The sequence below is a fragment of the Phoenix dactylifera genome, chromosome 12 (assembly GCF_009389715.1).
Source record: "Phoenix dactylifera cultivar Barhee BC4 chromosome 12, palm_55x_up_171113_PBpolish2nd_filt_p, whole genome shotgun sequence".
Classification (NCBI taxonomy): Eukaryota; Viridiplantae; Streptophyta; class Magnoliopsida; order Arecales; family Arecaceae; genus Phoenix; species Phoenix dactylifera.
In genome coordinates, this window is record NC_052403.1 from 7,102,344 (window position 1) to 7,117,801 (window position 15,458).

Below are 15,458 nucleotides of genomic sequence, written 5' to 3' on the forward strand. Positions count from 1 at the left end.
GACATTAATAGTTTAATACTATCTGTTTATTTATTTGTTTTGTAATTTTTATAAATCCGATTTTGGGTTTTTCTTCCTAAAAATGTGTTTTTTTTTATAATTTAACAAATTGGGTTTCTCAATGGGAAATAACGAAATTTGGACTTCAGATGCCATTAATTTTCAAAAAAAAACTGTGGACATGCTCACTTTTATGTCTGAATGAAGAACGTCCAGGAGTGTCCAAATTCCTTTGAGTCATGGTTTAAAAAATCAGCCATGCTATTCAGCAGCTTAGCCAATTTGATGTCTTGATCATGAAATTGTACTTTAAATTAAATAAGAACATATATGGTTATGAATAAGAAGAGGCTAAAAATTGGAAGAGAGCCCAAAAATATGTTTCAATGCAAATGTTTTTTTTTTTAAAAAAAAAAGCTTGGGTAGCTCAGAAAAAAATTAGAGGTGGGATGTACGCTAGATCAAAAATTTATGAACTTGAATCCAATTTGTTTATTAGATGGGTCAAAAATTTATATTCAAACTTGATTATTTTATTAAAGATATAATTCGATCAACAGGTTGAAATAAGGTAAATATATTAAGCCGTTAGCATTGCCATCTTTGAAGTGACACTGTAATTTGTGCCATTAAACGAGGCAAAATGCACGGTGCAAGATACTTGAATGAACTTTTGTAGTGACTTTTCTGAATAACCATATCCATATCGTTACTCTTATCCAAAATCGAACTTCATTTGCCTTCTTGGTATGCTGCATGTATTTTTCTTTTTCATTGTAATGATATATAATATAGTACATATACTATATTGCGAGAGGATACAATAATGCTGCTGATTTGGAGCTTGGTTAGGTTGCCCACCACGTCAACTTGAGCGCAGGGTTAAGATTTATGAAAGCAGGCTTAGATGAAGCGACAAGATAAGCCCATGCAAGCCCTTTGGAACTTTGGGCCGAGTTTGTGAAATAGGAACCCATCCTATGGCGCTGTGTTTGATTTGTAAAATGGAGGCTTCAATTGTGCTGGGCCTATTATTATTCTCTGATGCACCATTCTGCAATTTTTGTACATAATAGATCACACACAAACATCAAAATGGATCTCCACGGCGCTGGATACTATCAGAATAATAGATAGATAGATACATGTTCCAAGTATTAGATATACATCCATTTGTAACGAGAAGTGTTGCCGTTTCTCGATGCCGACGCCTATATCTGATGCACCCACAGCCATGCCATTCCTCGCTGTCGACTCCACCAGATCTCGACCGTGAGATTGAAAATTGACAACTTTAAAGTCACCCACAGCCAAGGAGCGCCAGCCTTTCCGTCCGGGGAACACACAAAATCCCATGCAACATGTCACATGTCGGAGAATTAAAGAGAGTGGTCCATCCGTCACAGGACCACACCGAGCCTCTGGCTCGCGAGGTCGCATCGGACCGGCGCGAACCCGAGCCGGCCGTTTTCCAGATCGTACTCGACCCACACGTTCTGCTGGTGGTGGTGCCCTATAACGAACGCCGAGAGCGGCACCAAGTCGGAGTTCCCGAACGTTAAGCACCACACGCCGTCCCCTCCTCGCACCTCTCCGGCCACCCGGTAGAGCAGCCGCTCGCCGGAGACCTCCACCTCAGCCCCCCGGAACATCAGCACCACTGCCGGCACCCGTGGGAGTGGCCGCCGCTCCGGCACCCGGAAGCAGGCGTCGAAGGCCCCCTGGAACACGAAGCTGGGCTCGTCCAGGGGGGTGAGAACTCCTTTGGTCTGCCGTAAAAATTCGATTTTCAAGGCGTCGTAGGCCGCACCGAGGAGGAAGGTGAACTGGGTGCCGGAGTCCACCATGGTCTGGCCGGCGCCGGTGTGGTCCGGGACGAGGACGGATTTGGGGATGGGGAGGAGGACGGTGCCGACGCGGATGCCCTCCAATTGGACGGAGTACGCGACGCGGTCGAAGTAGGGGAGGGGGAGCGAGATATCGACGAGAGGAGTGTAGTTGAGAGGGAGGAAGGAGAGGGCGGCGTGGCCGAGGAGGAGGACGCCGGAGGAGTCGCGGTCGGAGATGCAGTAGGAGAAGCGGCGGGTGTTGGTCTGGGAGACGAAGGAGAGGGACCCCCGGTTCATGCCGAGCATGCCGGCTGCAGCGGGGTCGCCGGCGGCGGAGGAATAGGAGGCGGCCATGCAGCCGAAGGCGGTGCGCAGGGGAGGGGAGGCGCCAAGGGAGAAGAGGTCGGCGGCGAGGGTACCCTCGGAGGAGGAGGCGTCGGCGTAGGAGAGGGCGACGTGGCAGAGGCGAGAGGCGTCGCAGGAGGCTGGGATTGGGAGGTCGCGAGTCTGGGAGCGGCAGGTAGGGGAGGAGCAGGGGATGGGGGAGTAGGAAGAGGAGGCGCGGGGGCGGAAGGACGGCGAGGTTTTGGAGTCGCAGAGGAGCCAGGAGAGCTCGCTGCCAGTGTCGAGGACCAGGGAGACGTTCTGAGGCGGGGAGCCGACGGAGAGGGTAATGGTGAGGCTGACATTGTGGTGGAAGAGCAGCTTGTTGGGAGGACTGGGGAGCGATAAAGACGCCACCTTTTGGGTTCTAAGGGGCAAAACAAGGGGTTTATCCCTCTTTGTTGTTGGCGTCGTGGTAGTAGTTGTTGTTGTCGTCGCCGTAGTTCTTGCGGTTGTCATGGAGAGAGAGTGGAAGGCTTGAAAGAGAAGAAAACATGGGAATATCAGAAGAATGGAGGTAGAAGCAGAGGAGGCCATAATGTTTTGCTTCTTTTGAGTATTCAACGACTAACCATTAAAGAAGGGGGGCTGAGGGTTCTGGAACGAAGGAAAATAAAGTCTTGAAGTGGGGTGGAAGTGGGAAGAAGATATCATATGTGTGTAAAGCGAGGGGAAGGAGAGCTAATGATGTGATTGCGATCTGGGAGAGTGGGGTGGTGGAGGTCGGGTATGGGGGAGGACTGAGGAGAGACTACCGGAGGGTTGTGAACTCTTCGTCTTCTATGCTTACCGACTTTGATTCCGAAAGAGACAAGAGGACTGTGTATTCCACTTTGAAGTCTAATCTAAACAAAAACGTGAGGTATTAACATATATAGTTGGGGTTCCCAAGTGCCGCTTGGCAAAATGGAGGCTTAGCCTCCATAATGGTAAATAGTAGAGACCATTAATACTTTCAAGAAGGCCTGTGGATGGTGGTTTAACTCGTCACAAGTTCAAAGTTCACATCTCAAATCATCTATATTCCCAGATAAGATAGGATTGGATAGATACCTATCCATATGAGAAGACTCTCGGCCAAGACCACTGACTTATTCTCCACGCGGACGCGCTCCGCCAACCGTGCGGGAGGTCCAAAATTCCCATCATGGACCGGCTGAGACAGCAAACAGGCTTTCCAGAGGTTCAGCATCTGACAGGCGTTCATCATGTAGCCAAGATACCTAACATTGTATCTGAGAAGGCTAATAGCCAAATATCGCTGACTGAGCCTAGCCCACCAACCCTGTCCCCACTGACCCAAAGAAAGCCCTGTGTCGCATAATAAAGTTACTGTTTTTTTTTGTGAAAAAAAAGAAAAGGAAGAAAGAAAAGCTCGTAGGAACAAAATAAAGCGTTACAGCTGTTTCCTTGGACCGCCACCTTGACCGCAGGTTCCCACATTCACAACAATTAATTTAGAACCCCAGAATTCTGCAACTTTTGGAAGATGACAGCCTTGAAAATAAGGACTATTAGAGCCACTCATAGAAAATTGTAATTTATAATATTAAAAATCTATTTAGTTGATTAAGTTGAAAATTTTATATACTTTATAAATAGTTAGAGGCTTGATTAAATTTATATTTATAAATATTTAAAAATAACTTTGGAGTTGGCAGCTCAGTAGTAACTTTTTTTTCGATAAAATTTAGGCTGGTCCATTCTAAAGCTACTTTTAGATATTTATGAATATAGACTTAATCTAGTTTATAATTTTATGATCCTACCAGTTGAACTGGCTCAAATAAATTTTAAGAAATTCTATAATTCTATTGGGAGGACAGTATTACGGTGCCAAAGATCAGTGAAGCTTGCTTGACTGCATGGTGATTTGTATTAGTTGGAACTTCGGAGCACGCGGGGAATTTCCAAGCCTAACAGCGACATGAACAAAGTAAAATAATCTAGATATCGGTTGTCAAGAACATCGGTCGTGCCGTCCATGGAATGACCAGCCTTCGAAGCTGTGGACTTCACAAGGACATGGTTATCTTTAAATATTAGCCTCTCATCCAGTGTGCTATGACCTGCTTGTGGACCTACTTGGAATTCCATGCAATATAGTCAAGAAGGAAGTACCATGGGTTGCTAGGATCCTTCTCGAGGGGTACAGCTTGCCTGTCCGTGTCAAGCCCACTTAACTCCATGCATTCCACTGCAAACCAACCCCATTACTCCAGTGTGTATAATTACCAAGTAATTTCTCTTAACACAAGCTTGCAGAAGCAAGTTAATATATTTTTGTGAATGACACGTCTCTAACTTGTTTTTTTAGCGCCTGCCAGGTTGCATGGAGAGAGACAAGCTCCCCACTCCAGATGAAGTGCTGTAAAGCTGGCTTTAGCGATCATATTGGACTGAATGTATGATTGCATGAACCATACGTTTTGCTTTATGTTTAACAATTTCTTTTACCTCTTAAATTCTGGATTATTGATGCCATTGGTAGTATAAATAGGAAATGTTTCTACTGACATGCATATTTCTAATAAAAACATGCTCTTCTCAATATGACTAGCTAGTGTTTTAATCTATAATAACACCTTCAATCATATACCATACAGTATGTGTATATATATATTAGACCATACGCTTTACTTTAACTATTTTATTTTAAAATGAATAAAAATTATTTAAATAAGGGATTGAAAGTATTGATTATGATCTAAACCAAATCGATACGTAAATGAGCAATATCAATTATGCTAATACTATAAAATACATGATAAAGCATATAAAGTGAAAATTGACCGGGCTTCAATCATATATGGGGGCAATGTAATCCACTCATAAACTGATGCCATTATCTTTGGTCTCATGAAAGCCACAAAGCAATTAATGGATAAGGATGGGCTCGCCCTCAATTGTCCAATTCAATGTCGGAACCTTGCGTGTTTGATCACTCAAATGATCTTGAGCCGCAGTAGGCAATGATTGGTCTCTGATAGTTGCACGGATAGAAAACGTGGAAATCCATGAGGCCGCAGTTCTAAAAGTCAAAAGTCACAGCCTTTCAGGTCAATCTCATGCAAAGGAATTCAATGGCGTGAAACTTCTTGTTAACTGCTGATCATTGCCGAAATACCGGCTCCTGGAGGCATCAAACTTCCAAGTACAGCACTGGTTTTCAAGTTGGCCGTATGTCACAGCCTTAGGACGCAAACGACACACAGGCGCACGCTTGAAACGCTAGTCTTAGCAGTCTCTTCTTGCACGTCAGCATGCATGGTGTGCACCATGAATCCATGATGTGTTGGATAATCAAACCATGCTCTCAACAGCCAGATCTTAGGGTCTATTCAAGTTAGAATGATTACCTCAAAAAAAAAAAAAAATCAAGTGAAAATGATTGCTATGCCATTTGGGATATTTTTCTAGAGTGAAGCAATCGTCAAATTAATGATTGCTATACTGATCTCAATTTCATATTCCATTATACGAGGTGCAGGTTATCAGATTGGATGATGATGGTAATGGATTGTATCTTTTGCGCAAAAGAAGGATTAATTAATTCATCTTTCTTCACACGAATCCACCTTTGGATTGCCCGCCACCCAAATCTCGAAGGGCTTCGAAGTCTATATTTCCATCCATTGATTACATATCACAAAGCCAGCAATGAATGATGCAAAGGTGGATTCACTCAAAGGAAGGTGAATCTTTCTTGCACATTGAGATATTTGGAAAAGAAATTGGTCATAGTGTCGTTGGTGACTCGATTATAGGTATGCAAATTAATGTAGGAAAGAGAAAAGATCTAAGAAGGTAATAAGATCTATAAGCAGGCAAAATAAAGGTTGGTTCATGCTATCTTAATGAACCAATCTGAGTATTTTACCCATATCAACCAGTAAACATTCAAGATTTATATGTTCAATATTGAAGTGCCTCTCATTCATGATATAAACATCTTTGGAAGAATAACATTAGGTGCTTAAAACCGAAACTTGATCAAAAAGGTGCATGGATATGCTAGATAAGCCTTTTTTTTTTTTTTTTTTTGCTACAACGAAACTTGATCAAAAAGGTGCATGGATATGTTGGACAAGCTGCTGCTTTTTCTTTTTTTTTTGCTACAACGGATGACTTATATACTTCTAGTATGAATACAAATATTAAACAAGCTTGAAGAAACTGATTCCTGCATCATTAGAAAACTGGTATACAGGATCGAAGAATCGCATTCACGGGATTTGCATGAAAAGAGCATACAGATCAAGCGGCTTATCTGTTCCATTTGGTCCATCACCACTTGATTGGTGCTAATTCATTTATATTATTTGCTATTGGCCTGCCGCTGACAGCTTCGGAACTTTGGCCCGCTTCAGCACTTGAATGAATAAAATAAATGCTTGCAAGGAACCTAATGCCCTTTACGGTCAAGTATCTGCTTGATTGAGCTGTATGAACCAAAGCAAGAGCATACCACTCCCACCATGATAATTGAAATGCAAACAAAAACCTGAATACAAAATGTAGGAAAAACTTGATAATGTTTATGAATTATAGTGCTCGTCAAGCTATAAAATGAACGATCAACAGAAATTTAAAGTTACTAGTTCTAGAATGGCTAAGCTTATGAGCTCGGTATTTTTTTTACAATTTATATTTCCATGAACTTCACTGATGCTCTACTTGTTTGTTTTCTGGTGTTTTTGGAAAATGGTAATTTCTGATAGCCAGACGATACATCAGCTTTCAAGCTGCATATCAATGCATGGCTATTCATGATAAATTTTTGATATGCATATATGGTTTATGGAAAAATATCTAAGATTCTATGTAGGGGAAACAAATATCAAAAATTATGTATCCAAGGCATCTATTTAGAAGCATCGTGAAGCAAAATTTTCTTTTAATTATTTTCCTACATATAATTTCTGACTTCCATCTGAATACAAACTTTAACTTTTAAGAAGATACCTCCACAGGAATAATCACATAGCAATGCTCATATTTTCAAAAAAATATTAGAGCACGCTTGTTACGACTCAATGTCTGACAAAAGAGAGAGACAGCGGCAACGATTAAGAGTTTTAAGATAATTTTTATAGTGATGCTTTAGATTATGTCAATGAGATAAAATATATAAATTCTCTTACCTGTGTAAAATTTACTGATCTGCGCTGAATGCTGAGATAGCATGCACACGGTAAAATAAGAGCCTGCTATGGCAGCCACGGAGTGTAGTAAATATTTGAGCAGATTCTGATAATGAGATAATTTAAAGCATAATAAGCCTGCCCTAATGAAAAGCTTACCACTAACATTGTGAAAACAGATCCAAGCAATGCCATTACAAATCCTGCAATTCAAAGCAAGAAACATTTATGCTTCCTAGCAGCAGAAGTATAACATACTAGCATGTGTAACAGCTAGAGGACAGAAGCAATTTAGGGTACTCAAAAAGCTAGGCATTTACTTTCAAATTCAAAGTTAATAGGATTTGGGAAGTGCTATATTGATGGAGAATGCAGCCCTAAATAAAAATGAAATTGTTAATAGTTATGTTCAGATATCTAAGGGAAGTTAAAACAGTTCACAAACCTAAGGATATAATATGTAAACACCATATACAAGTGCATTACAGAAATGGAAGAATACTACTGAAGGAAATTCTCACCAAAAAATGGAAACAATAGCGCCACGAACAATGTCGAGAAAACCAGAACTGTTCTAATCAACACCGCAACCAAATGAGATTGTTCAGTCGAAGGTAAAAGCTCCTCTAGACTCAATGCAACTGGAGTCATAGTTAAGGCGTATTTCGAGAGAGGATTTACAACCTACAGGCCAAAAACAAACCCACAACCTGTTATTGGAAAGTAGTTTGCGAAGAACAATCAGTCCCTCAATCAATTTTAAATGTGCCAAATTTTATAGGTTGAGTTAAGCAGGTCAGTTCACGATGGTTATATATTCAGATTAACCGAGCATTGCATCCTATGCTTCATGTACTAAATCTTATTTTGGTTGTTGCTCATACCGTAGTCCAAACAGCAATTTTAGAGGACAGATACTGATGAGGCATATTTAGCGTAAACTGAGACTTAATAGACTCGCCAAACATCAGAAAACCTGCCACCGCTACCCCAGCATACAGAATGGTGCACAGGGCAAAACTGCACCAAGAAAGTGACAACAGAGCAATCATTAATGATAAGACAATGAAAAGATGATATATATATATTATTAGAAAATTTATCATGAGAGAGTCTCTTGAATCAGATAATTATGCACATAAGTAAAATGTTGACTGAGGATTATAGAGGAACGTATTGACAAGATCGAAATACTGGAGGTGTGTATTGTCATCATCTCAAACAACTAAATCAGATAAGCTGTGAAAAATAGATGCAAAAGGTTAAGATTTTTCATAAGTATATAATTTTGTTATATGGTAATCAACTGTTGGCTAAAGACATCACTACTAATTACAGATCCTAATATAGGCATGCTTTTTTAACATCTAGTGTTAGGGATCCACCATAAAACCTCCATCGAAAGAATGTATTGCACATGCAATACAGAATGTTTCATTAGCTTGAACTAATGCAAAAAAGCCCTTTAGGGCGGAAAAGGAAAATGATTCAGCAAGGAAATGTAGTTTTGCAGTTTAAACAGTTTTTTTTTCTTGGTGTTCATCAAGAAGTGGTGATGTTTCAAGTTGCATGCCTCACTAATTGTTCTTTATATCTGTAATCTTTTAAGCAAGAACAAATTGATCACGGAGATAAATTCACTTTGTTTATTGAAGAATCAAACCATTTTATTCTAAATTATCAGAATATGACTTCCCATGCTTCAAAATGGCAACAGGCCATTATCATGTATATAGTAAATTCTTTGCAACCAGTTCAAAAGCCCACATCTATGCCATATTAAGATCCAAGAAACAATGTTTAGTCGTTGATTTGGGTAGATATTTCGTTTTGTTGAATCTTAGACAGTAACATAGTGGCATCCACTGGAAGTCTAGAGCTTTCGGATAAAATTTAAAATGACAAATAATAACTGTTATTTTTTACCAGAAAATCAGAACTGCTGGAAATTGTGCCTGTATATTCATAGAAGAATATATGTTTGGGAAAACAGAATGCCCTGAATAGCAGAAGCCATATAACCCAATTGCCACTGGAAGGTTTGCAAGATCCAATGCAGTCCCACCTGGATGGAACCCGACTCGATCCACCGCACCCACCCAAAGCAAGCAGATCACAACCAGTATAGTTGCAATCACACCACCAGCTGAAACAAGCACTCACGAACGTTTATGACTCAAACTGGCTGCTAAAGATCTGATACTGATCTGGAACGCTTAAAAGGATTCACAATGAGCATCACCTGAAAGGTAGGACAGCAAACCAAGGTTTCTGAGCCACACTGTTGGAAGAACCATGATGGCTGTTGTTACAGCAAAGAGCTGGTGAGAACTCAAATCAACCCCCATGAAATTTACATGGGCATGGGGAAACAATGATGACAAGCTATCACCCACTAGAGTTATGTACTCGACGCAACTTGCCTGCATAGAAGAAGAGAGGCAACACTGATTGCTTTTACACTGAAAAGAGTATGCCTAGATGGCAGGAAACGAGTAGAAAGATGGAAGATTTCTGAAAACATCTTACTTACATAAAGCTCTAGGTAAAGGACTATCTGCATCAAGCAAGTAAAACAGTTAGCAAAATCACACAAGTTTCTGTGATGGTGGTACAAAAATCTTCAGTCTTATAAACTCTAAACACATCTAACAGTTCGATGGTCAAGAAACATACTGATATCCATAAACGACCGGTCATTCCAAATGCCGCCTGTCCGATGTCAGGATATGTCTGGAGCTCTGGGGAGCTATCCAAGCATCTCTTTAGCAAGACCCCAGTGTAGCATGAGATGGCACCCAATGCAAACAGCACCAGCATGCCCAACCATCCACCTTCTTTGACTGCATAAGGGGTTGTAAGGATTCCAACTCCACATAGAACATTAATTCCTGTTGAACAAACACATTTTCAACCAGATGAACATATGGCACAAAATGGAGCTAGTGCAAAGTTAGCCATGCACTTGCATGAATAAACAAAATTCTTGTAGGTTTTAGGCTGGTGGTTCTTTTGAGTGGATTTACTTATCTAATGTTTAAAACTAAGTACCATGTGCTACAATCAAATAGAATCACTCAAATAAAAATTAGATACATATATGGATAAAATAGAGATCGAAGTTGTGCAGGAAAAGGCAACCCTGTCTTCTTCTAGTTCGTATAACACCAGTCACCAAATTTTTCCATTCTATATCTGATTCTCAGTTATCATATGGATCAAAGCATGTTCCATTGGATTCTTCGGAGAAATTTTGTTATGGGTTGTCCCAACCTGACTCAAAACTATTGATTGGTACGGAACTTTTGGCCAAGACAACCCTGCAGAAAAGAGAGATCTGAACCAAGGTGGTAGCCTAGTGGTACTGGGCAGCAATTCTAACCACAAGGTCCCAAGTTCGAATCGCTGTGGCGACGATTAAATTGTGGACTAGAGCTTACTACTTTGGCCACTGCTTGGACTTGTGGTGTAGGACCGCTCTTGAACCGCTAGTAGCCGGGGTGGTGCCGGGTGTGACGTACTCACACGTGGGACTCGAGCCAGAGCTCAGAGGAGTAGCTGAGCCGGGCCCACGGGTGGGGAGGGTATGAGTAAAACCGGTCGGGGTGCCCAACACACGGCCATTTCTGCCCGCATCGAACATTCTCCTGGCGGGGCGGGGGCCCAGTGGGGGCTGCTACGCGGGGGTGGGCTTGTCCCTTCCTCCCCCCTACCCCTTTTTTTTTCAACAAAAAAAAAAAAAAAAAAAAAAAACTAGGAGGGAAAGAAAGCAACATTTTCGTTCATGTTTGCTCTCTCTTTTCATCTCAATCACTGTTCACAATTAACATACGAGCAAGCACGCGTGCATGCTTGCATACATACTCATCTCCATGGCGGCACACGCAGTAGTGCATTGTGCTCAAGAGCATACCTTGAGGCTTATATGCAATCCATTCGAATATAAGAAAAACCATAGGATGGTAACATATAGAGCAAAGACATGATTAAAGGAGGTCGGTTGTGTCACTTATACCATTGACGATTGCTTGAGCTGTAGAGCACTGTGGTGAGGGAGGCAAGTCACGGTAGGAGTATGCACCGAAGGAACCCTTTGATGGAGTGGAAGGGAGGGGAGCATAGGGTGGAGGCCAAGGATGGTCCGAGCCGGGGTAGATGAGTGGCTTGGTGAGAGAGGGCACCTCCTCTGGTGCTGATGGGGCCAGCGTCGAACACCTGAAGAAAGAGCTGCCCGCCCGAACCAAGCTGGACCCCGCCATGAACCCAACGTTGGGTGAAGGAACGCTGGCCAATATATCAAGAGACTGCCTGCAACATCAAATCAAATGTCAAGATGGCCGAGTTGGTCTAAGGCGCCAGTTTCAGGTACTGGTCCGAAAGGGCATGGGTTCGAATCCCATTCTTGACAAATGATTTTTTTCCTTAAATTTCATTATTTTTACTTTTTCGGTATTTTTCCAAATCCTTTATTTTTTTTTATTTTCCCAAATCTTTATTTTTCTGTTTTCAAAACTTTTCATTAGTTTTATTATTGGTTCATTCTTGACATATAATTGTTTTTGTTGTTGGTATATTTTTTTCAAAATGTTTTCCATGACCTCTATTATTAGTCCTCCTTTTACCCCAAAATTTTATGATTAATTTTATTGTTATAATGTAAAATATTTTGCATTAAAAATTTGCTGAATTATTGAACTTACAAAAAAATAGCCTCAATCAACTTTTATAACTTTGATAAATGTTTTTACATTTTCTTGCAAAATCTTCTCAATGAGTTCGATAGCTACAATCCAAAAGAATTTTTATGAAAAAAAATATTTCATTATTGAATTTACAACAAAGAGCCTCACTATTTTAGGAAGTGAAATGTTTAAAATTCTACTAAACAATTTTCTCATTTCCATCATAGTTAGGGTTACCAACTTTTATAATATGATCATTCGTTACTAGTAACTATGATTGATTAATGTAAATGTAATTATTAATCTTAGGATAGGCAGGAGCATAATAGTAAGTCCAAAATAGAAAGGACAAAAAGAAAAAGGCGGCCCATCTTGGCAAATGTGAGAAGAATATGATTTTTCTTTTGTAAAATCTCCTATAATCTACCATCTTTCTCTAGGAAATTTTTCATTCCTTTTCTAATCTACTAAAGAGTTTACTATTATTATTTAAGTCTAGAAAAGAAGAATAAGGATTTTTTTTTTCTTAATATTTGAGAAGATTTTTTCACTAGCATTTTTATAGGCTCACCAGTTACCATCTATCACTGTCCAAAAAGTGAATACTCCTACATCGATACTCCCTTAGAGTAGTATTCTGATCTCATCCATATATCTCCCATATATTTTATCAGTTCTCATGCAAGAGAAGGAGATAAAAACCGTAGATACTAATCTTTTATATTTTTTCCCTGCCATTCCTGATTCTGCCATCCGGTGCATCTCCTGTGTAGCAAATAGCCAATCTTTTCATATTCTTCAGAAGATGCATTCGAATACATAAAAGATACCCTATATTTATACATAACATATTCTTCCATCGAGTCTAGACATATATATTCTAGACTCGAGGTCCGGCGACAAGAATTCTTTGTATCTACCACCACTGATTGCACTAGGTGGATTCATTTCATCCTAGAATAAAAATATCAGGTAGATTCATTTCATTCTAGATATACGATGGATCTAGTCCACCTGATAATTTCTGAAAAAGACAGTAGAGAGGACCTGTAGCTCTGGGGCCAACTGGGCTGATAAGAGCAGGGCTCTCCTGCATGATGTCGGGAATAATAGGACGAGTGAGCGGAGGGGGAGGACGAAGAGGAGGAAGAAGAGTGGGGGCAGTCGTCGTGCTGCTGCGCTTCGTTGTCCTCGTCGTCCGTCTCGACCTCGAAACCCCGGTAGTCCGGCCCCATCTCCTCGTCTGGCTTCATTCCGCCCACACCTCACCTCTGCTCGATCGCTGTCTCTTCCCCACAAAACAAATTAACAACAAAATATTTGCCACACGGTAGAACCAAAAGAACAGTGGACGGTCTCTTGGTTTGATTTATTTTTCTCAGAGGTGGTGGAAAAGGAAAGAAGAAAGATAGAGGGAAAGAGGGACGTGAAAGGAAAGCCATGCCACCTGGACCTCCCGTTCTTGCATGCTATCGTGCTCGCAGGCACCCATTGATGCGGTTTGGGTGGCGACGACTCCGTGCTCCAGTACACATGTCGCAGTGTTGCTGGTTGTGTTGACCTCGGTCCCACATTCGAGGCTTGGCTCCAGTGGGCCCCAGATCTGGGTGCGGATTACGTGGGTGTCGTACTGGTGATTTGGTGATGCCCTAATTATAGGAGTCCTACAGGCTACAGCGCCTGCTTCTCCTCTTAGCATGGAAGGATCTTAACGTATTCGAAAAAGAAAGAAAAGTAAAATAAAGTCTAGGCTGTCTCGGCAATAATTAGCACTCATTTGATAGAAATCTGGCCTAAAAATGGGTCTATCAGGCATTTCTAAAATGATGCAATGTACCAAAAGAAGAAGAAGAAGAAGAAGGAGGAGGAGGAGGAGGATGCATGTCTCCAAAAGTTAGCATCATCCAGGACTCCACTTGAGTCACCACCCCACAAAAAAAAAAAAAAAAAGCCTCTCCTCTGGTCTATTATTGGTCGTATGTGTCCTAGGCCTTTTGGCCTTTTACATCCAAGAAAAAAAAAGGTTTGGAATGTTGTTAGCCATAAGAAGCTGATTTAGGGGTGGTACAACTAGTTAGGGTCTAGAAATTTTAGTTAGGGCTGGGTATGGGTCAAATTTTCTGACTCAAATTACAAGCGAGTCGAGTTTGAAACTGAATTTTGTCTCAACTTGGATTATAAGAATAGAGTTCTACTTTGGACCAAAACAATTTAGGTTAGGTTAAGTTACAATTTTAGAGGAGAATTTATTGAATGATTGATTTCTCTTAATTCTAATTATGTAAATCGTTTTAAGAATTAGCCAATGAAAATTTTATGGATTGGATTTGACATGTTAACTTAGCTCTAGAGGGATTGAGTCTGGCAAAAATAAATTACATTAGGATCAAATAGATAACCCAAAATGACCCATAGATGGCTATGGATCGATGGGTCTTGACCCAATATCAGGTTAAGTTATTTCTGGTATGGGTCAAGATATATTTTATATGTTGTTGCCCTTACTTGACCTAGCCTAGCTCGCTCCATTATCATCCCTAATTATACAAGAGTAATTGTAAAATATATAAATTGAGGAAGTAGAAGGAAAATGCTTGCTGAATCCAAATATGAGACAGATCCTGAGGAACAATTAATGCATTATCAACAATTTCATGTGCATGATAATCCATCTTATCCTTTCAACAAAAATTAATACATTATCAGCTATTTCATCAACAATTAATATATTATCCTGATTCCTGAGACAAAGTGTGAACCATATAAACCATCTATTGTTTCTTATACTTTTTTTAATGATTTTCCTGGAACTAGAAATAGGTAGGTGTATTATATAGTAATGTTGCTTTGTATTATCCATCCGTCCTTCCAAGTTTGATGACGTTACCTTTCAAGCAAGGGGAGAAGTGATGCAATGGATGAAAAATAGGTGATAGCCATGTTTTTGTATTAAGAGCAAAATATGGATTACCTATGCTACTTCACTGCATTAACAGGTCGTATGGACCTATAATTTTCTCATTGGTTTAATGTATTTTCCTCATGGTGTTGCATTTAATCGTAAACTCTGAAAGTTCTAATGAGGTTTTATATATATATATATATATATATATATATATATATATATATATATATATATATATAAGTTATGATTTTAAAATCAATGACATGCTATTCAAATTGAAAATCCAAATGTTGAACATGATATACACTTTAATTTTTTTTAAAAAAATAAAATTTATATTTTTGTTGGTCCCTAATTTATGCATTCAGTCTGTACAAAAAATAACAGTATCAATTATGCTAGGATAATAAAAATACATAATAGAGCATGTAAATTAAAACATATTTTGTGAATCATGATCTATGCATCTTAAAACATAGGTAAATTTAAATTCTTTAAATTTTGATGATTAAAT

The 15,458-nt window shown here is 40.0% G+C and overlaps 2 protein-coding genes and 1 non-coding gene across 3 annotated transcripts; 1 reads left to right on the forward strand and 2 right to left on the reverse strand.

Annotated features, from left to right (window-relative positions):
- Positions 1-996: 996 nt before the first annotated feature.
- On the reverse strand, positions 997-3,424 carry LOC103697263 (aspartic proteinase PCS1-like). Its single transcript, XM_008779091.4, has one exon. The coding sequence runs from the start codon at positions 2,748-2,750 to the stop codon at positions 1,401-1,403; it is 1,350 nt and encodes a 449-aa protein (XP_008777313.2). The 5' UTR covers positions 2,751-3,424; the 3' UTR covers positions 997-1,400.
- A 2,697-nt stretch (positions 3,425-6,121) lies between these two features.
- On the reverse strand, positions 6,122-13,376 carry LOC103697915 (amino acid transporter AVT1C-like). Its single transcript, XM_008779857.3, has 11 exons — positions 13,087-13,376; positions 11,373-11,665; positions 10,034-10,248; positions 9,891-9,914; positions 9,600-9,780; positions 9,284-9,503; positions 8,242-8,377; positions 7,879-8,041; positions 7,517-7,560; positions 7,358-7,420; positions 6,122-6,717 (listed from the first exon to the last, which is right to left on the reverse strand). Exons 1-11 carry the CDS (start codon positions 13,290-13,292, stop codon positions 6,619-6,621), a joined length of 1,644 nt encoding a protein of 547 aa, XP_008778079.3. The 5' UTR covers positions 13,293-13,376; the 3' UTR covers positions 6,122-6,618.
- On the forward strand, positions 11,685-11,765 carry TRNAL-CAG. Its single transcript has one exon. It is a non-coding gene; the product is annotated as a tRNA-Leu (tRNA).
- Positions 13,377-15,458: the final 2,082 nt, after the last annotated feature.

Excerpts from the sequence above, each read along its gene's own strand:
- LOC103697263 (XM_008779091.4), bottom strand. The coding sequence starts at position 2,750 with ATGGCCTCCTCTGCTTCTACCTCCATTCTTCTGATATTCCCATGTTTT.
- LOC103697915 (XM_008779857.3), bottom strand. The coding sequence starts at position 13,292 with ATGAAGCCAGACGAGGAGATGGGGCCGGACTACCGGGGTTTCGAGGTC. Across the intron at positions 9,781-9,890 it reads TCCTTTACCTAGAGCTTTAT|GCAAGTTGCGTCGAGTACAT; the intron begins GTAAGTAAGATG and ends TCTTCTATGCAG. Across the intron at positions 8,042-8,241 it reads AAATTGCTGTTTGGACTACG|GTTGTAAATCCTCTCTCGAA; the intron begins GTATGAGCAACA and ends TTTGGCCTGTAG.